General features: G+C 45.9%; 2 protein-coding genes across 5 annotated transcripts in view; one reads left to right on the forward strand and one right to left on the reverse strand.

Annotated features, from left to right (window-relative positions):
• LOC143766439 (uncharacterized) overlaps positions 1–21,366 on the forward strand; it is a 380,006-nt gene that overhangs the window by 278,074 nt on the left and 80,566 nt on the right. The window lies entirely within an intron of this gene.
• LOC143766427 (uncharacterized) overlaps positions 1–21,366 on the reverse strand; it is a 473,765-nt gene that overhangs the window by 180,894 nt on the left and 271,505 nt on the right. For 3 of the 4 annotated variants that reach the window (XM_077254102.1, XM_077254105.1, XM_077254103.1), the window contains exons 2-6: positions 20,622–20,771; positions 20,313–20,492; positions 20,106–20,229; positions 19,925–20,022; positions 13,079–13,169 (exon numbers count right to left, since the gene is read on the reverse strand). In XM_077254102.1, coding sequence (XP_077110217.1) covers positions 13,079–13,169; positions 19,925–20,022; positions 20,106–20,229; positions 20,313–20,492; positions 20,622–20,771 — 643 coding nt within the window. The remainder of the gene's footprint in view (positions 1–13,078; positions 13,170–19,924; positions 20,023–20,105; positions 20,230–20,312; positions 20,493–20,621; positions 20,772–21,366) is intronic. The other variant, XM_077254104.1, reaches the window with a different exon arrangement.

Consider the following 21,366-nt stretch of genomic DNA (forward strand, 5'->3'; position numbering starts at 1 on the left):
AGTAACCATCCGAGGAGAATGGTGAGTTCTCTTCCTTGGAGTCAGTTACTAAGAGTGAGGAGGATAGTTTCCGACGAGGGGCGGGTAGATTCACGGCTTGGTGATATGTGTAAAAAGTTTATTGCAAGGGGATATCCTGTTAGCGAGGTGACCAGATAAGGATAGGGCTATAGGATGTTCCCGTGAGAGTATCCGGAAGAAAACCCGAGTGAAACAGACATGTGACAGGATCCCTTTTGTGTCAACGTATAATTCGGTGAGCAGTCGTGTTGGTAACATACTTAGGAGACATTGGACACTATTACAGCGGGGTCTTCCGTCTGTTTCAAATTTTGTTATGTACCCTATGATGTCATATAGAAGGGGACGCAACTTTCAAGATAGGCTAGTAAAATCCGATATTGGGGCCTCAAAATCCATGGTTCAGAGTACCCTGAGTACAGCCAAACATGGGAATTTCCCATGTTTGGGCTGTGCCTGCTGTAACAACATGCTAAAAGGGGAATTTTTCTATCATCCACATACGGGAGAGAAAATTTTCTTGAAGGAAAGATACACCTGCTCTTCAAGCTATGTTGTGTACATGATCATATGCCCATGCAGACTCACCTATGTTGGTGAAACAACCATGGAGGTGAGGGCCCGCATTAGCAAACATAAGAGCACGGTGAGAACAGGGCTTACAGAATTGCCAGTCCCTAAACACTTTATTGAGAATAGACACTCAGTAAATCAATTGAGGTTCACGGTGATTGATAGTGTCCCACCTCTGAGGAGGGGTGGTAATAGGATACAGATTCTTAAAAGGAAAGAATTACGATGGATCTACACATTAGGGTCTTTGCAACCTAAAGGTTTAAATATTGACTTTAATTTACAGACCTGTGTCTTTTAACTTTTTTGATCTATTATGGGCGGGTGGTATCATAGTGGGTATATGTTTATTTTAATGTTCCCTTCCGCTATGTAATATATTCACGTTATATTTTCTTTCTTTTTCCCCCCCTTTTGTTTCCTTCGTTTTGTTTCTCTTGTCAGTGTTTAGGGCAATATGGCTACAGTCGATTGTCATAGGGATTGGGATATATTGGAAGCAACAGATAGGAGGTGATATCGTTGAAGCCTTATATCAATTCCCCTCCCTGTGCTTTTCGACTGTTGCGCATGTATGATGATATGTTATAATGTATTTTGGGATCGCTGATAACATGCAGAAATTTGTCTTAATATTAGTTATGCTTTGATCTGCCTTCTTGATTAGTGGTGTCATTTGACCGTTTGCGTCCTGGTCACCTAGGTGACGCTCCCGACTGGACGCGGTGTTGTAGATGGGCGGGTGGGTGTGCGCTGCCGATGGTAGGTCCGCCTCGCGGTCACGTGACGCGGATACTTCCGGTTGGCGGTGCGCTCCTGCGTCCCGCCCACCGCTGCACTGTGGACCATGGGGTGAGCCGTACCTGCGGTGATGACGCCGGTTTATGACGCCCTGAGTCTTGAGGTATGTCAGAGATTGCCTGATAGGTCGGACGTCAGAATCCTTATATGTGGGTGATACAGATTGGCGGCATGAAGTCTTTTGGCGCCACTTGAAGATGGAATCTTATTGGCTCCGCTCTGTTTATGATTTCCACATGGCTACACAAGGATTGGTGGAGGTTGCCGTGACGACCTAGATGCTGGAGGCGGATTGCTCGAGACATCAACAGTAGATTGTGTTATTAATGAGAGGATAAGGGATTTATGTGGGTGACTTAAGGGGAAGGTATGGGCGGTTGGTGAATTGTATTTTAATGTGTTCTGATGTCTGTTTTTTGTATTATATTGTAAATTTTATTGGGTGGTGGGCGGCTGAATGGTGATTGGTGCCCTGCGTGGCACACACACTATTTAAAGCCGGTCATGAGCTCTCTATGTTATGCTTGATAAAGGCCCTTAGGGCCGAAACGTTGCTGTTGTATGGCAAAATAAAACTTCTTTTTTATACTACACACCTGGATGGAGCGCTGTTCTTCTACTGCTTGAAGCCCCCCACAAATATTGACTGTGAGTGGAGAGGGAAATGACATACACAGAATGAAACCAGGGTATAGCAAAGGAGGCCAATCTAGCTAGATAGATAGGACAGGACAGAATACTGTGCGGTCAGTATTAAAATACTAGAAAAATCCACCACAGAGTTTACAAAAATCTCCACACCTGACTAAAGGTGTGGAGGGTAAATCTGCTTTCCAGAGCTTCCAGCTTAACTGAATAAATCCATACTGACAAGCTGGACAAGAAAAAACATAGAATGTGCTGAACGATTAAGTCCACAATATGTGGACAGCAAAAGAACAAGCAAGGACTTATCTTTGCTGAACTGGTCAAAATATCAGGGAAATCCAAGCAGAGATGTGAATCCAACCAGGAACCATTGACAACTGGCACTGGCTGAAGGATAGAGCCAGGCTATATAGCCGAGCCAGAATAGACGATCAGTGGAAGCAGCTGCTGACTGCTAATTCCAAGGAGCAGCCGTACTACTTAAAACCACCGGAGGGAGCCCAAGAGCAGAACTCACAAAAGTGCCACTTACAACCACCGGAGGGAGCCCAAGAGCGGAATTCACAACAGTACCCCCCCTTGAGGAGGGGTCACCGAACCCTCACCAGAGCCCCAAGGCCGATCAGGACGAGCCAAGTGAAAAGCACGAACCAAATCGGCGGCATGGACATCGGAGGCAACAACCCAAGAATTATCCTCCTGGCCATAACCCTTCCACTTGACAAGATACTGAAGCCTCCGCCTCGAAAAACGAGAATCCCAAATTTTCTCCACCACATATTCCAACTCCCCTTCAACCAACACCGGGGCAGGAGGATCAACAGAGGGAACAACGGGCACCACATATCTCCGTAACAAAGAGCTATGAAGTGGGCATTTGAGGAGTGGCGACATTGGCTTGAGGGAGCCAAGCACCGCGTTGTGGCCAGTTGTACTGTTATGAACTGGTGGTTTAGGAGCAACATGGGACGAGCTCTGGAGGAGGTGGTACCTGTACTAACCGCAGTTCCTGAGCTAAACACAACACTAGAAGTAGCCGTGGGATGTTCCTGTCACTCCCTAGACACCTCGTCACAGCCGGAGGACTAACTACCCCTAAAGATGGAAACAGGAAAGCTATCTTGCCTCAGAGAAAATTCCCAAAGGTCAGACAGCCCCCCACAAATATTGACTGTGAGTGGAGAGGGAAATGACATACACAGAATGAAACCAGGGTATAGCAAAGGAGGCCAATCTAGCTAGATAGATAGGACAGGACAGAATACAGTGTGGTCAGTATTAAAATACTAGAAAAATCCACCACAGAGTTTACAAAAATCTCCACACCTGACTAAAGGTGTGGAGGGTAAATCTGCTTTCCAGAGCTTCCAGCTTAACTGAATAAATCCATACTGACAAGCTGGACAAGAAAAAACATAGAATGTGCTGAACGATTAAGTCCACAATATGTGGACAGCAAAAGAACAAGCAAGGACTTATCTTTGCTGAACTGGTCAGAATATCAGGGAAATCCAAGCAGAGATGTGAATCCAACCAGGAACCATTGACAACTGGCACTGGCTGAAGGATAGAGCCAGGCTATATAGCCGAGCCAGAATAGACGATCAGTGGAAGCAGCTGCTGACTGCTAAATCCAAGGAGCAGCCGTTCCACTTAAAACCACCGGAGGGAGCCCAAGAGCAGAACTCACAAAAGTGCCACTTACAACCACCGGAGGGAGCCCAAGAGCGGAATTCACAACACCTGGCATTACTATAGCGAGAAGAACCCACTTAATTTATGGTGTGTGTGTCTTCTGGAGCACAATCTGGACAATATGTGTTGGGTAATAAAATGGTATATTTTCAATTTTTACTCTCCAACATCCACTGTGCGCTAATTGCCGAAAAGTGGCTGTGGAGTCAAAATTGTCACTACTCCTACAGATTAATTCACCGAGGGTTATACTGTCCAAAATGGAGTCACTTTGTGATTTCTACTGCTCTGGTTTTCTGACATTTTGTCATATTAGGGCTTCTACAAATGCTGTGTCCGATTTTCTCTGGGATCAGCTTCTATGACGTCTGCTTATTCATTCTGTAGGTGGCGCTGGTCATGGAGGAGACATCAGAACCAGAAGCTCTGGGGGGGGCAGACTGTTGAGCCACCAAGTTTAAGGTGCCTGCAACCTGTGATACTATCCATTCCGGCAGGGGTACCATCTATTCTGGCAGTTTGAGTATGCACGGTGTTCAGCTAGAGTAATCTGCACCCTACTTCAACCAACTGGAAAGCACCGCGCCCTACTAAAGCTTGTAGCATATTGCCGAAAGCTGCGAGATACAGGCTCGTTGTCCTCTGGTTCAGTCCTCTGTACTCAGCTCCCAGCTTGTGTATTTGTTTCCTGTTGTGACCCCGGCCTGTTTCCTGACTACTCTTGTGTCTTTTGATTTCGTATTTTCTCTTCCCTCACGGTTGTAGCCAGACTACCTGACTATTCTTCTTGCCATCTTATACTATTGAAAAGCAAGTATCTGTGTGTAAGTCCATATGTAAAGGGGTTAAAGAAGTTAAAGGATGATGGGCAAAACTGTGACTATATAACACGCCTACTGAAATAATCAAGCTGAAAATCGGTATTAGTCTTACCGGTAATTATGTTTCCAGGAGTCCATACTGACAGCACCCAGGAGGACGTCCTCCTCCTCCTTGCTGGGACAGGAAACACACGAGAGTTCAAATATCCGGTACCTCCCACCGATCCTCAGTGTTGTAACAAGGACCAACTCATGGAATGATGCAAATAAAAATTTTAATATTTGAAACTCAATACACAGAATATATATAACATAACTCTGAATATATATATGTAATTTATAGTAGATATGGGAGGGAACTACCGGTGCTGTCAGTATGGACTCCTGGAAACATAATTACCGGTAAGACTAATACCGATTTTCCAGGACGTCACTCCTGACAGCACCCAGGAGAAGTACCAGATCATCTCCTTAGGGTGGGACTACCGCTTGGAGGACTTTCCTCCCAAAAGCCGTGTGCTGACTAGACATAACATCAAGCTTATAATGTTTACAGAAAGTGTCTGTCCTGGCCCAAGAAGCGGCCTTACAGATCTGCTCTATGGTAGCTCCCGCACGCTCAGCCCAAGAGGCAGACACCCCCCGGGTAGAATGGGCTTTTAAACCTGGAGGAGGGGATAAACCCTCGGACTGATAGGCGTGAGAGATTACCGCAGTAATCCAACGGGCGATAGAGGCTCTAGAGGCTTTCTTACCCTTATTTTTTCCCCCAAATAAAATAAAAAGGTTAGAATCTATACGCCAGGAGTTTGTGGCCTGTAAATAATCTAACACTCCTTGCCTAACATCGAGAGATTGCAGAGCCCTTTCTTTCTCGTTGGAGGGGTTATTACAAAAGGAAGGGAGAATTATTTCTTGGTTCCTATTTTTTGTGGAAGCTATCTTTGGTACAAAAGCTGGGTCTAATTTCAGTATTAGGCTATCCTCCCTGATTTGTAGGTAGGGATCTCTGATACATAACGCCTGAATTTCTCCAATTCTTTTAGCCGTGGTGATCGCAACCAAGAAGGCCATTTTCCGAGTGCGAGTAGCTATCGGCATATCATCACCCGGAGTGTAAATACCTTTACATAGTGCTCTAAGAACAAGGTTAAGGTCCCAGGCTGGGGACAAGTGCCGGATGGTGGGACGCATTCTCTGGGTGGCCCGAATAAAGCGTATTATCCATGGGTGTGATGCTAAGGGGTAGTCTAGATAAGAACTTAACGCTGACACTTGTACTTTTAATGTGCTAGGTCGAAGCCCCGAGTTGAACCCTTTCTGCAGAAAGTCCAAGATAACCGGAATGTTCGGTGAGCCTGATGCAACATCGGACCTGCCACTTTCTGAACAAAAACGTTTCCAAATCTTCTGGTATATGGCTGATGTAACTGGTTTCCTGCTGCTTTGTATAGTAGATATGACTTGGTCTGATAGGCCTTTGGACTTCAGGATGATCCTCTCAGGATCCAGGCTGAAAGACAGAGTCTGCTTGGATCTGGGTGATAGACTGGACCTTGGTGGATGACTCTTCCGCTGGCAGGCAGAATGACTGGGTTGTCCATTGCTAGTGTTCCCAGCACTGGAAACCAACTCCTCTTTGGCCAATACGGAACTACTAAGATGACCGTTGTCTGATCCTCCTTGATCTTCCGAAGGACAGCTGGAATTAACGCCAATGGTGGGAAGGCGTATGAGAGGGAATGGTTCCATTTCTGACTCAGAGCATCTACCCCTTCTGGAAAATCCGATGGGTTCAGAGAGAAGAATCTTGGAGTCTTCGAGTTCCTTCTGCTTGCGAAGAGGTCGATGCTGGGAGTTCCCCAACGAAAGCATAGTTGCCGAAAAATGTTCTGGTCCAGTTCCCACTCTGTTGGACACAATTCTTGTCTGCTTAAGTAGTCTGCTACTATGTTCTGAGAACCTTCTAGGTGGATAGCTTTTAGGGAGAGTATCGTGTCTTCGGCCCAGGTGAAGATTTGTTCTGCTAAATCTTGCAGAGGTTGATATCTTGGTCCTCCCTGATGATTTAGGAATGAGACTGTCGTTACATTGTCGGAGAAAATTCTTATGTGCTGGTTTAGTAGGAAAGGACGATTGTGTTTTAACGCCTGCCATACAGCGTACAGCTCTTTGAAATTTGATGATCTGTTCCTTATGCTTTCTGGCCACTTGCCTTGCAAGATTCTGCCCTGTAGATGAGCTCCCCAACCCCATGCACTGGCGTCTGTAGTGATAACTACATAAGGTGAGGAGATCCATAGAACGCCCACTTCTAGGTTTTTTGTGCGAGTCCACCAATGGAGAGATCTTCGAGTTGGACCCGTCAGCCTCAATGTAGCCTCTAGTGAAGATTTCCGGCGATCCCATACCGACAGGATTTGTCGTTGCAGACGTCTTGAGTGTGCCTGAGCCCACCTTACACATGGGATGCAAGCTGTCATAAGGCCGAGGACCTGCATAGCCATCCTTATAGAAGCTCGATGCTCCAGCAGGTACTTGACTCGATCTTGAATTATTCTTCTTTTGCCCTCCGGTAAGCAGGATATTCTGCGACTGGAGTCCAAAAGCACCCCTAGGTAGGTTACTCTTTGGTCTGGAAGAAGGCTGGACTTCTGCCGATTTATTACCCAGCCTAGGTGTTCCATCGTTGCCATCGTTTGATTTCTGTGAACTTCCAAGATCTCCACTGAATCTGCTACTAAAAGGAAATCGTCCAGGTACGGGATTATTATGATTCCTTGTCTTCTCAGAAATGCCACCATTTCTGATACAAGCTTCGTAAAGATGCGCGGAGCAGAGGCCAGCCCGAAGGGAAGGCCTTGAAATTGGAAGTGGCAGGTCCGGGTTGGTAGTTTTACTGCGAACCTTAGCAGGTTTTGAGACATGGGATATATTGGGACTTGGTAATAAGCCCGCTTTAGATCGATGGTACACATGACCGCGTTCTGATTTATTAGCTGAATCGCTGAGCGGATAGACTCCATGCGAAATCTTTTGTATCTTACCCAGACATTTAACGGCTTTAAGTTTATGATTGTGCGAGTGTCGCCCGATGGCCGTGAGATAGTGAATAGGGAGGAGTAGTGACCCGTTCCTATCTCTGAGTGAGGGACCGGAATGATTACTTCGGTTCTGAGCATGTTTTGTAAGTCTTTTAGAATAGCTGAATCTGCAGTGACTATAGTTGGTGTAATATACCTTTCTGGGGGAGGAGCGTAGAGTTCTATGTTGTATCCCCTGGAGACAATGCTGAGAACCCACTGATTCTGAGTGATCTGAGCCCAGTTTTCTGCGAACCTCCGAAGCCTCCCCCCGATGCCTGTGGCGTCATAGTGATTTATTCTTGTATGCAGGGTTAAAGAAGGAACCTCTGTTCCTGTAGCTCTGACCACGGGAGCCTCTGAAGGATCCTCTACTGGCCCGACCCTGACCTTTAGGCTCAAATTGCTTCTTGGGAAAGAAGAAGCCTCTCCGAAAGGACTGAGGACGCTTATTTTTGTCCTCAGGAAATCCTTTCTTTTTATCACTGGCTGATTCAAGGATAGTGTCTAAAGTAGGTCCAAACACTCTCTGTCCCGAGAATGGAATAGAGCAGAGTTTGGATTTAGAGGCGTTGTCGCCAGACCATGACCTCAACCACACAGCTCGCCTAGCTGCATTAGATAAGGAACTATTACGAGCTGCAAATCTAACTGATTCCGCTGTCATATCTGACAAGAAGGCCGTTGCCGATTTCATTAAAGGAAGGGAATTTAGTATATCTGCTCTAGGTGTCTTATTGGATAGCTGTTCTTCCAGCTGCCCCATCCATATGTACATTGACCTTGCCACCGAAGTGGCTGCAATGTTTGTTTTGATCAGGGCTGCGGAAGATTCCCAAGCCCTCTTAAGTAATATATCGGCCTTCCTGTCCATTGGGTCACGAAGGCTAGAGGAGTCCTCGAATGGTATAGCAGTCTTCTTGGTGACCTTCGCAACCGGGACGTCGATTTTAGGGACCTCGTCCCATAGCTTGGCTTCCTCAGAGTCAAATGGTAATCGATTTTTAAAGTCGCGGGATAGTACCAAACGGCGTTCGGCCTCCTTCCACTCCTCTAGGATCATGGCCTTGATATGCTCACTTATAGGAAATACAGTCAAATTTCGTGCCACTAGACCCCCGAACATCAAGTCCTGTCTGGACTGAGGTTTAGATGTGTCTTCTATCTGCATAGTACTTCTAACAGCATGTACGAGACCATCTGTTTCTTCAGATTGAAATAGATACTTCCTGGCTAATTCCTGATTCTCCACTATTTCACCTTCTTCTTCTGCGAGCGAATCTCTGAGCTCGGAATCTTCCTCAGATGAATAATCAGGTTCCCCCTGTATTTCCTCCCGCCTGGGACGCTTACGACCGGGTATGGGACTGGCGGGCCGAGACTGCGACAGGCTGGATATAGAAGCCTGTACTTCTTCCCTTATAAGGGATCTCATCTCGGAAAACAGGGTTGTCTGCTCATCTTTCATGACCTTGGAGGTACATGAGGCACAGAGGGTTTTGTTATAGGCTTCTGGGAGCTTAGCATGACATAAAGGACATCTGGCGCTCTTCATATTAGCTTTTCCTGATCTTTTAGCTGTAACAGTGGGAACAGCTGAGTTTCCCTTATCCTAGGAGATGTAAGATAGGGAGTAATAGGCGGGGAAATATGAGGAGGTTACGGGGCTTAGGTTGTACTGCTCCAGGCAGTCTTACCCTCTCCTCGTCGATTCTATCTTCCATCGTCGCTCCTGGCAGCCGATCCTGGCAGACGGTGTGGCCACTGCAGATGCTGGATGCAAAGAACGTAGCGACCGCTCTGTACAGTGTGCTCCCATATGGAGCGTCTGCCTCCCCGCTGAAGCGAACGCCACCGGAAGTGACGTTCCGCCGGCTCTGCCGATACCGGAAGTGACGCGGCTACTTTACACCCGGAAGCCTCCCTGTCTGTAATCTCTCCGGGACTGCGTGCTCTGCAGAACGGAGGCCGGATCCTGCTGCGTCCTGAACCGAGAGCCTCCCCACCGGGAGGAGCGGTTCAATCCCGGAGTATCGTCCACTCCGGGCCTCTGGGGTAGAGGGACTCCCCTCCGGGGAGTTTCGACCCTGAGCTGCTTGACAGGGGAAAGGATTGGAAAACCGCTCGATCCCCCTGAGCTCGGTAAGCATGTGCTGCTTCTCTACGTGTGTCCCTCCGTGCAGGGACAGGAAAAAACACTGAGGATCGGTGGGAGGTACCGGATATTTGAACTCTCGTGTGTTTCCTGTCCCAGCAAGGAGGAGGAGGACGTCCTCCTGGGTGCTGTCAGGAGGGACGTCCTGGAAAAGTCTTTTTAAGTATAAGAAAATGAGTATATAACGGCAAAATCTCTTCGGGGTAATTAGAGTATGGGACTCAGATGCTCTTAGCAATATAAACTATCACAAAGGCCAATATTTTCTATCACATTAATTTCAACAAGAAATATACTTTTAAATAGCACTATTTATAAGGCTGTGTGCGAACGTTGTGTATTTTCTTGCAGAAATTTCTGCAAGGTTTCTGCATCTCTTGACAGAAAAAAAACGCAGCTGACAATACGCGCAGTTTTTATGCATTTTTGTGAATCCAAAGAGCTAAATAAAGATATATTAAAAAAAAAAATAATAGTTGTGATGTAATTTCCTTGTTCAACCTCTTCAGCCAGATACCCTCAGTAATATTAAATAAAGACACACACACCAGCCTATGTAGGAGCATTAACATAATTAACCTACATACTGTATGCTGTAACAAAAAATCAATTATCAGAAACCTGCGTGAAATGTAATATCTGTTTATATTTCAAAATATTTAAAAAAAAATTGCATGGGCTCCCGCATAATTTTCATTCCAGCAGAGGAAAAGCCGAAAGCTGATATTAATATTCTGGCAAGGAGCCAATAGCCAAAGGTTCGCAGGCTACGAGTATTAATATCAGCTCACAGCTGTTTGCTTAGCCTTTACTGGCTAGTTTACAGGGAAACACCAGAAAAATTTTTTACATGGGCTGCAAATGCGGACAGAAATTTACTGATAATGTGCACAACACTTCAGGATTGTCATTGAATTCCCTTGCTTTAGCATTCCATTGCATTTTTGGAGCATTTACACACGGAAAAAAAAAATGCAGCGAAAACGCTTTGTGTGCATATAGCCTAAGGCCGGCCTCACACTAGCGAGTTTTACGGACGTATGAGCGCATAAACTACGTCCGTAAAATTCGCATTACACACGGCCCAATGAATCTCTATGGCCCAGCTCCTATCTGCCGTATATTACGCATCCGTAATATAAGGTCTTGTACGGCTGTAGAAAATCGCAGCATGGTGCGTTTGTCACCGTATTGCGCAAAAAAATCGCCAATGAAAGTCTATGGGGGCGAGAAAAATACGGATTGCACACGGACCAGCAGTGTGACTTGCGACAAAATACGCAGCGGTGTTAGTGAAAAGCCGGTAATTCAATTGCCGGCTTTTCATTTCTCCTTCCCAAACCCGACAGGATATGAGACATGGTTTACATACAGTAAACCATCTCATATCCCCTTTTTTTTTGCATATTCCACACTACTAATGTTAGTAGTGTGTATGTGCAAAATTTGGGCGCTGTAGCTGCTAAAATAAAGGGTTAAATGGCGGGAAAAATTGGCGTGGGCTCCCGCGCAATTTTCTCCTCCAGAGTGGTAAAGCCAGTGACTGAGGGCAGATATTAATAGCCAGGAGAGGGTCCATGGTTATTGGCCCCCCCTGGCTACAAATATCTGCCCCCAGCCACCCCAGTAAAGGCACATCTGGAAGATGCGCCTATTCTGGCACTTGGCCACTCTCTTCCCACTCCCGTGTAGCGGTGGGATATGGGGTAATGAAGGGTTAATGTCACCTTGCTATTGTAAGGTGACATTAAGCCAGATTAATAATGGAGAGGCTTCAATAGCCTCCATGGAAGACTAGAAGCTGTCATAACGCAATCGGCTCAACTACATACAAGAGATGATCAGATCACCTGGATGTAGCAGAATTACTCACTTGATATGAGCGCCATCACCTGGCGGCACTTATATCAAGCCGGCAGTGAGAACCATAGAGGAATACAGGAGACCTCTGGTTGTCATGCCAACCCATTGGTGACCCATGATCACATGATGGGGGTCACCGATGGGCATATTTCTGGCGCGATTGCCAGAAGCGCATGTTAAATGCTGCTGTCGGCGTTTGGCAGCGGCATTTAGCGGGTTAATAGCCGAGGGTGGATCACGAATCCACCCGCGGCTGTTCCTTGCACATGTCAGCTGTTCAAAACAGCTGACATGTGCCGGAGCCGACATCAAGGGGAAGGTGTCTGACATCGGTGTACATTTACGACCGATGTAGGAAAGGGGCTAAGGACTAACACGGAGTTACAGACTCAGATAACTGAGGTAGGGCGATCCCACCACAATCAAGCTATCATACAGATGAACAGGTAAAAAAAAGAAATAGAATAAAAAAACTATGATACATCCCAAACAACAGCGTATGTATGAGGAGAGAGCTCATACACTAAACCAGACTTGCACTCATTTATGGTGAACCACTGGAGTCATTGTGAGTCCTGTTCAGAAGAGTAGAGAAAGTATTAGCGTCCGATTTTAGGATCGATTGTGCAGTAATCTGAATTCCTTAGGATTGAAAACATAATGTAATTTATGACGTGGAGTGAATCCATGAAACCATGGCTCGCGCCATGCCATCACATCTCCTACAGGCATGAATAAATGTATATTACAGTCATCAGCCACGCACAGCTTAGAGATATATCATGGCACAGGTGTAATGTCTTTTAAGAAGTTTATCACAATCCTCCTTGAAGTTATTCGGTTTTAAAAGATATTGAAAATTCAGAATAAAGGGAAACTCTGTTGTTATTGTACAGAAATTCACACTTGGCCCTCACTGCACATTTAATGTTGGCGATCATAAAAGTGAAGTTTGACCAGAAAGACTGGACCTTGTCTTGTAGGGACCATATGAGCACATTCGGCAGCACACAAGGAAGAGAAGGTAGATTCATCCAATAAGATATCAGGGTTATAGGAAACCAACAGCATCATTACCCTCCGCTTTCCCTTACAGGTCCATCATTATATTTTTCTTCAAGTTTTTCTAACTTGTCAGCACATTCTACGTATGCTGTCATTTGGCTTTGTAGTTTACAGATCTGGGCAGGTTACGATCAGCATCTCCTAATTTCAGGGAGTAGATGGATCCTCCAAACTCTATGTTCTATAGCAAAGTGCTTTTAATGCCCAAAGTCATTTGAAGAGTTTTGGATGGAGGAGAATGTTGTGGTCTAGAGGAAAAATGGTGATCACATGATTGTGATACTGCCAGACTACACCACCGATAAAGCAGCCAAAGACGGTGACTGAGAAGAATCTGTGAATTCTCTACTCACCTGGGTAGTCATATGTAGGAATCTTCTCTTTACACCCCTCATCACCACTCACATAGGTCTCTGTAGTATTAATCTGGGTCAGAACTTCACCCTGAAACAAATATTGTAAAAGTCACAGACAGATGGAGAAGTCACATCTATAATCAACTCTAGTCCTGCCATCTCCACCGTTCTCATTACAAAAGAATAAACCGGATTACTTACCGGTAATTGTATTTTATGGAGTCCACGACAGCACCCACTGAGAGAGGGGATTCGCCCCCAGGAACAGGAAACCTACAGATAAAAAGGAGCGGTCCCCCTCGCCTCCTCAGTTGGATTACAGAGTACAAGAGGAACCGCCAAGAAAACATTAGAACATCTTCATAAAAACCACTCAATATGTATAAACATATATCTCAATATATACTACCATCACCTGGAGTGAATTACATACACATCTCTAGTATGTGCTACTAACAGAGGCAAGTGAGTGGGTGCTGTCATGGACTCCATAAAATACAATTACCGGTAATAATCTGTTTTTTTATTCTTGCCACGACAGCACCCACTGAGAGACTTTCAGAGAACCATCATCTGGGAGGAACCACCATATTGAGGACAGATCTCTTGAAAACCAAGTCCGAAGATGATGACAAATCGAGTCTCTAGTGGTTGTAAAAGGTAGATGGTGAAGACCATGTTGCAGCATTACATATCAGATCAATCGAGACGTCCGCCTTCTCAGCCCAGGAGGAAGCCATAGCCCATGACGAATGTGCCCTTGTTCCATCCGGAGAACCTTCACCCTTTGCTGAGTAGGCCAGACAGATTGTATCTCTGATCCAATGTGATAAAGTGATCCTTGTGACTCCAAAACCCTTCCTGTGGCCCTGAAAAGACACAAACAGAGCCCTACTCTGCCTCCAGGGATGAGTTCTGTTTACATAATGTAGGACCGCTCTCCTCACATCTAAGGTGTGGAATCTCTTGGTCCCAGGTGATGGGGAGGGATCCCTTGGATCAGGGGTTGGAGGCAGGAAGTTTCAGGAATATGGGTTTGGTGTATCCTACTTTAGCGCTGATACATAAAGTCTGGGAGGCAATTAAAAAGATTAGGGGTTTGGAGAACTTGACAAATATTTCCCCGATATGGCAAAACGAGACTTTACCGGAATTTGTTCAAATGGGAGAATTTAAAAATTGGATGAGACTGGGAATACAGTACATGGTTCAGGGGCAGGATGCGCAGGGACTGGTGCCCTTTGGAAAGTTGCAGGAGGATTATGGTCTACCGGAGGTCTGCAGATTTAAATATGGGCAGTTTCGGCATGCTTATATTACGCAGAGCAAGACGATGAATATGGAGATTCACAAGGATATATTGATTATGTCTGCGCAGAGGGGGGAACAAAAGGGGTGGTGTCGGGCATTTATAAGGATCTAATGCATGCTTTTTTAAATAATTATTTTATTAGAGCACAGGTTAAATGGGAGGAGGAATTGGGTAGGATAGAGGAAGATAAATGGGAATTGATTATGGAATATATACCTCAACTATTACTGAGTGAACCGGGCAGACTCCCGCAGATATATGTACTCCATGGAGTATATAGGACTCCTGAACGGCTGTATAGAGCGGGTCTGAGACAGACTTCTGAGTGTCCTCGGTGCCGGGGGCTGAAATTCTCCATATGTTATGGAAGTGTCAGGACTCTGAACATTTTTTACCTTTTGTGCATTACTGCCCTTTTCCAAGATGGCATCTTTGGTCTCATGTGCACTGTGTCTTCCTGCTATAAATCTCCACCCCAGCCTTCAGTCTGTGCTAGAGTATTCTGCCTTGCATCCAGCTCCTGACCTCTGATTACTCCCTGGCTATTTACCTGCTCCTGTGAACCTGTGTGGCGATCCTGCTACTCTGCTCTGAGTTCCTGCTGCATACACCACTTTCAAGTAATCCTCCTTCATCTGCTGCTCGTGTTTACTTCCATCTGCATTTGCTGGACATGTAAGCTGTTTCTGCTCTGCAAAAACCTGAGACTATTAAACAGGCCTCCCTGGTTGAGCTAAGATATGATTTGAACTGCCTTATAAGCTTATCTATCTGTGTTTGGACTAAGACAAGGATTTATTCGTGTCAAGTATCCTTAAGAATAACTGTGCTTCGTAGACTTTCTGCTTGATTGCATTTTCCTCTGAAGTTTCCTATAGACTGCTATTCTGCGTTTAATATTTACACCAAGTGTTGTGGACTTGAGTTTCTCTCTGCACCTGTTTGAATCACCGTGTGATAATATAGACTTTACCACTTATAAAACTGTGTCCTGTAGTTGTCTTGTTTCACGCAAAGAGTCTCCTGAGTTATCCCCTATAATTATTACAGAAGTGTCCAAATCTGAACCCATATTGGACAGCGGTGCTTAATGCCATAGAAGGAGCGTATGGTTGTAGGACTGAGAGGGATCCTGTGGTGTGTATTCTGGGATATGTGGAGGAGGTCCAGGTACATAATAAAAATAAGGTGACAATAGCTAGATTATTATATATTGCGTGGAAACTAATCTCCAGATACTGGATAAATGAAGATCCGCCAACGTTGAGGGAATTTTTCAGACAGTCTGACTCTATTGTGAATATGGAAAAAAAACATTTAGGTTAAGAGAAAATGCATAAGAACATTTGAGACACTATGGACACCTTGGGTGGAGAGAAGATGACCCTGAACTTAGGTTATACCATGCATTATTCGCTGTTCTTGTATGTAATGGGGGGAGGGAGGAAATTTCTGAAACTAATGACCATTGCTAATGTTGTTCTCATTGCGATTTCTGTTTTATTGCTTTGTACCTTGAATTTGGTTAAATGAAAATGTATCTGATTTTAAAAAAAAAAGGTGTGGAATCTCTCTTCCTCAGCAGTAGAAGGGTTATCAAAAAAGGAGGGAAGGAAAATCCCCCGACTTCTATGAAACCTGGCGGCTACCTTAGGGAGGTAGGAAGGATCTGACTTCAGCAGTATCCTATCAGGAAATACTAACAGGAAAGGACGGTCTATAGATAGAGCCTGTATGTCACTAACACTTCTAGCTGATGTTAAAGCAACTAACAGAGCAGTCTTTAATGATATGTTCTTTAATGCGACAGACTCTAGCAGGTTCAAAAGGAGGACCTGTCAGGGCATCAAGGACCAGGTTCAGGTCCCAGGGAGGCAAGCGAGCAATGTGTACAGGGTCACTACGCTCACACGCTAAAATAAACAGTACAAACCATTTATCTCCCTCAATATTACGACTAAATAGGGCTCCCAAAACTGATATCTGAACCTTTAATGTGTTAACTGAAAAACCCAGCTCCCGACCCTTCTGCAGAAACTCGATAATTGCAGAAATTGGAACCTCACTACAGAAGGGCCCAGTATGAAAATTAAGGAACTTCCTCCACACTCTACTGTATATCTTCGTCGTGGATTCTTTCCTACTCTGCAGACTGGCACTAATCAGGTTGTCAGAAAACCTCCTTAGTTTCAACATCTGCCTCTCATGTTCCACGCTGTCAAGCGGAGACCCCTCACCCGAACATGAGGGAATGGACCTCGAGAGATCAGGCCTGGATCTTATGGGAGGATCCAGGGGTCGGCTATTAACAGGACCCTGAGCCATGAAAACCATGGTCTCATGGGCCAGAAAGGAGCAATGAGAATTACCCTTGCCCTCACGTCCCTGATCTTCCTGATGACTAGTGGAAGCACCATCATTGGGGGAAACGCATAGGCCAGACTGAACCGTCAAGGGAACTGGAGGGAGTCGACCATCTCTGGCTGATCTGCCCTGTCCAGGGAGGCAAACCTTTGGACCTTTCTGTTGTCTCTGGTAGCATACAAGTCTATTTCCGGAAGCCCCCACTAGTCCACTAACTTCCTAAATACTAGGTGACTGAGACCCCATTCTCTCTGATATAACGTATGGCGACTGATGAAGTCCGCATTGAGATTTTCCACTCCCTTGATGTGAATCGCTGAGAGGGACAAGAGATGGGTTTTAGCCAGTTGGAGAATCTCCACCGCAGTAGACATCAGCACTTTTGATCTAGTTCTGCCTGGCCAATTTACATATGCAACCGACATGGTGTTGTCCAACAAAACTCTCACGAGACCCCCGGAGCTGTGGGAGAAAGTCATGTAGAGCATGGCTGACTGCCTTTAATTCCTTTAGATTTGAGGAGTCATCAGCCTCCTCTATAAACCACTGCCCCTGGGCCAGGTTATCGTCCATATGAGCTCCCCATCCATCAGGACTAGCATCCATAGTAACTATCCTGGACAGTTTCACTACCCATGGAATCCCCTTCCCTCCTGGTCTCCCGGGACCTCCATAAGGACATGCTTAGATAATAGACATAAAACCTCCAACTCAAGAGCCTCCTGTTGTGCTGGAGATCTAAGGGTATGTGTCCACGGGCCGGTTTACATCCGGATTAGCTGCGGATTGAACGCTGCATACAACCGCAGTGTTCAACCCGCAGCATCCAGATGTTAGACTGTAGTGGATGGGATTTTATGAAATCCCGTCTCCACTATGCATGCGAACACGCAACCTGCGGCCCTGCGTTTACGGGATCCGAAGAAACTCTAGTTTCAACCCCGATGTTACTAAGCCCAGGGTCCAGGGATTAGTAGTGATCTCCCGCCATCGGTGGCAAAAGAATTTTAACCTGTCGGCCACAGGAGGGTCAGGGTCAGTGGAATTTATTACTCTTCCTGAAAGAAGAACCGCTACAAAGGGGAACCTTTTTGTTTGGTCTCCTTTGTTTCCCAGCGATCTCGGTTTTCATAAGGCCTCCTTCTACCGAATGGTCGCTTTCTGAAGGCCCTCCTGTAGGACCGAACAGACTGGTTAGGGAACCCCTACTTTCTCTCTCCCGCCTTGGTGAGCATGCTGCCAAACATGAACTCACCCTGGCATGGAATTGCGCACAATTTAGATTTTGATTGCGCATCCCCCTTCCAGCCCTTCAGCCATAGGGCACGACAAGTAGAATTAACAAGACCCGCTGACCTTGCAGCCAGGCGTAGGGAGTCCACAGAAGCATCAGCTAGATATGCTGTAGCTCCCCTGATCAATGAAATACAGGACAAAAGCCTCTCTCTAGACAATCCTTTCTTGATCTGTTCCTCCAGCTGGTCCGCCCAAACAAGCACTGACCTTGCTGTACATGTGTTGGATATAGCCGGTCTAAAGGCTCTGGTGCAGGACTCCCATGATCTTTTAAGTAATGTCTCTGCTTTGCAGTCTAGAGGATCAGATAAGACCCCAAAATCTTCTACAGGCAGGACAGAATACCTGGAAGTCAAAGCCAATGCAGAGTCCACCTTGGGAACCTTGGACCAAGCTGTCAGGTCATCAACTTCAAAGAGACAAAGGGATACATCCTCCTGGAAGATGAAGAGAGGAACCCTCGTGCTGCCCCTGCTTGCTCCATTCCTTCCTGACCAAATCCTTCACCGCACCAATAACTGGGAAAGCGCGTCTCTTGTTCTGCGAGAGACCTGCAAACATAATTTCCTGCGTAGATCTAGCCTCTTTCACCTCTGAAAGCCCCATGGTATTTCTAACTGACTTCACTAGGTTATCTATACTCTCTATGGGAAAATAAGATAGCCCTTCTTCACCAGATGGCGATGAACCAGAAGCACCAGAAGATCCAGTCTGGTCACTACTGGAAGCAGAACTGGAGACAGGGGTAACACTCCTTGCTTTAGACTTATGTTTCTTAGGCCTGTTTGAACATCCTAAGGACTGAAGTTCCTCTCTCATCATTAATTGTATATCAGCGGATCTAACCGAGGACTCCTCCTCTAAAGTCTGGCTGATACAACTCTGACACAGTCTTAAGATAGATGTCAGGAAGGGGTTGTGAGCACAAGGCACATTCTTTGTGCTTAGCTTTTTTAGTTTTCTTAGCCTGAAAGGGAGGTACACAGAAAGAAGGTGAATCAGCTTAGTAGGCAGAGTCATGTAATACTCACCCAGTGAAACTGTGATGTGGTACCGGTTCTGGAAGCGGAGGCATAGCACGAGTTCTAGAAGGTTCAGCTCCATTACTCCGTACCCTCTTGTCAGTTGAGTCACCATCTCTGGAGCGCCCACTGCTGCTCTTGGGATTGCTGTGCAGCTGCACTTCCACCACCTGTGGTGAACCTCAGATTTTCCTGGAGAGGACATCTTTGGGACACATTGGCAGCAGGAGGCTGCCGAATCTTATACTTACAGCCCGTCCATCTCCAGAACAAGCCTCCATGGACCCCCGGAAGTGAACCCAAGCAATTTTAGTTCAGGAATGCTGAATGGGCAGTGCGCATGCGTGGGCCGAAACCTGGAAGCCTTGCCCGATGGAAGAGCAGGGCAGCCGATGCTCGCATTCCACTCCACAAGATGAGTGCCGGTCTGTTCCTACCGCACCACGTTCCGCGTGAACTAGGAAGGCCTCTCCCGGATCCTGGCCTCACATCATCCACCATCAGACAAAGGGGAAGTCTGACAGGCAGGGCTCTCCCGACGCTGCTTCTGGTGTCACAGCCCCTGCTGTTCCCCAGACACCGCACAGGCGGCATGCACAGGTCCAGGTAACGTTTCCTCTGCAGGTTCCCGCAGGAACAGGAAACCAACTGAGGAGGCAAGGGGGACAGCCCCACTTTATCTGTAGGTTACCTGTTCCTGGGGGCAGATCCCCTCTCTCAGTGGGTGCTGTCAGCGATAATAAAAAAAAAAACATATAATACTGGTGGATAAAACAAGACTGAGCACAAAACCTACACAGTTGTCTACACATCATAGGGGAGATCTCATGACACCTTCTCTCCATCTACCTGATGATCCTGAGGAACATTGGGATCTTCTTGTTTACAGTCCTGTGGAAGAAGAGGACGGGGACATCTCTCTGGTGTTGTCGTCTTACTGGATAGAACTGGAAAAAACACATACAGAGACTGAATTCATTCTTTACATACAGAAAATTATAGGCCGTGTGTATTTAGTCCTGTCTATTACCTGGTGATGTGAGGGGCTGGGGAACCTCCATCATGACGTCCTTGTACAGATCTTTATGTACTTCTAAATACTCCCACTCCTCCATGGAGAAATAGACAGCGACATCCTGACACCTTATAGGAATCTGATACATACAATGATACCGTCATCCCCCCGATCCCTTCATAGTGTTACTGTATAATGTCCCAGCATTCCCAGCAGTGTCACCTCTCCGGTCAGCAGCTCAATCATCTTGTAGGCGAGTTCTAGGATCTTCTGGTCATTGATGTTCTCATGTATCAGGGGGTGAGGTGGAGGCCCCGTGATTGGGCTCAGGGGTCTTCCCCATCCCTCAGACATAGGGTCCTGACAGCGCTCACTAGAGGTCTTCTTCACTACTGTGTAATCCTGGTTATGGAGAGACACATTCATAAATCTCACTACAGACATTTCCAGAGTCCTCACCTCTCCATTTCTGTCCATCTGTTATTCTCATAGATAAGAATGATGTAATGTGACGTCACCAGAATCTCTCACCTCTCCAGTAAGCCGGAAGAGGATCTCTAGGGTGAGGTGTAATATCGTCTCCGCCATCTTGTCTCTGTCCATATCCATCTTTGATGGGTAAATCAGGAAAATTCTCTTATATAGAAGATCTTCACTGAGAGGATCCGATATTGTAGAGACCTGAATGAGAAGAAGATGAGCCGATGTAACATCATAAAATTCCTGTAGATAATAAGGGGAAACAAATAAGAAGATAGAACTTGTAGATGTTGTATTCTCTAGTCTTGTATGGACTGGAACATAAGTTGAATTGCTGACTAAGACATCTCCTCCATGCTCCCAATCACTGGCGATGTTACTCACAGCTTTGGCGACTGATTGGCTGTAAGAATCATAAGTTCGTTAGGTCTAAGCAGAAAATACAGAGACTGGCGGGAACTCAAGCAGCAATGGTATTTTTGTTATTTTACAGTATTCAGTTTTCTTCTTTCCATCTACTAATAAAACCTTTATATTTAGGCCACAGACAACAAGCAGTTTCCTCCTCGGAGTCGGCAGATGAATACGTTCCTCATAGACTCATCTTCCATAACGCTAATTCTCGTCTCATTTACCGACCCTGGAATCGGCATTAGTAATACTGCAGGAGATATTCATTACACGTGACAGGAGAAATAACTACTTCATGATGAGGACGACATCTTCATCTTCTACTACGGCTCTAGAAACAGATTTGTCCAGAGTCCGTCACTGACTCCATCCCCACCGGCCTCTA

Source organism: Ranitomeya variabilis, chromosome 4, assembly GCF_051348905.1.
Source record: "Ranitomeya variabilis isolate aRanVar5 chromosome 4, aRanVar5.hap1, whole genome shotgun sequence".
In the NCBI taxonomy this organism is placed as follows: Eukaryota; Metazoa; Chordata; class Amphibia; order Anura; family Dendrobatidae; genus Ranitomeya; species Ranitomeya variabilis.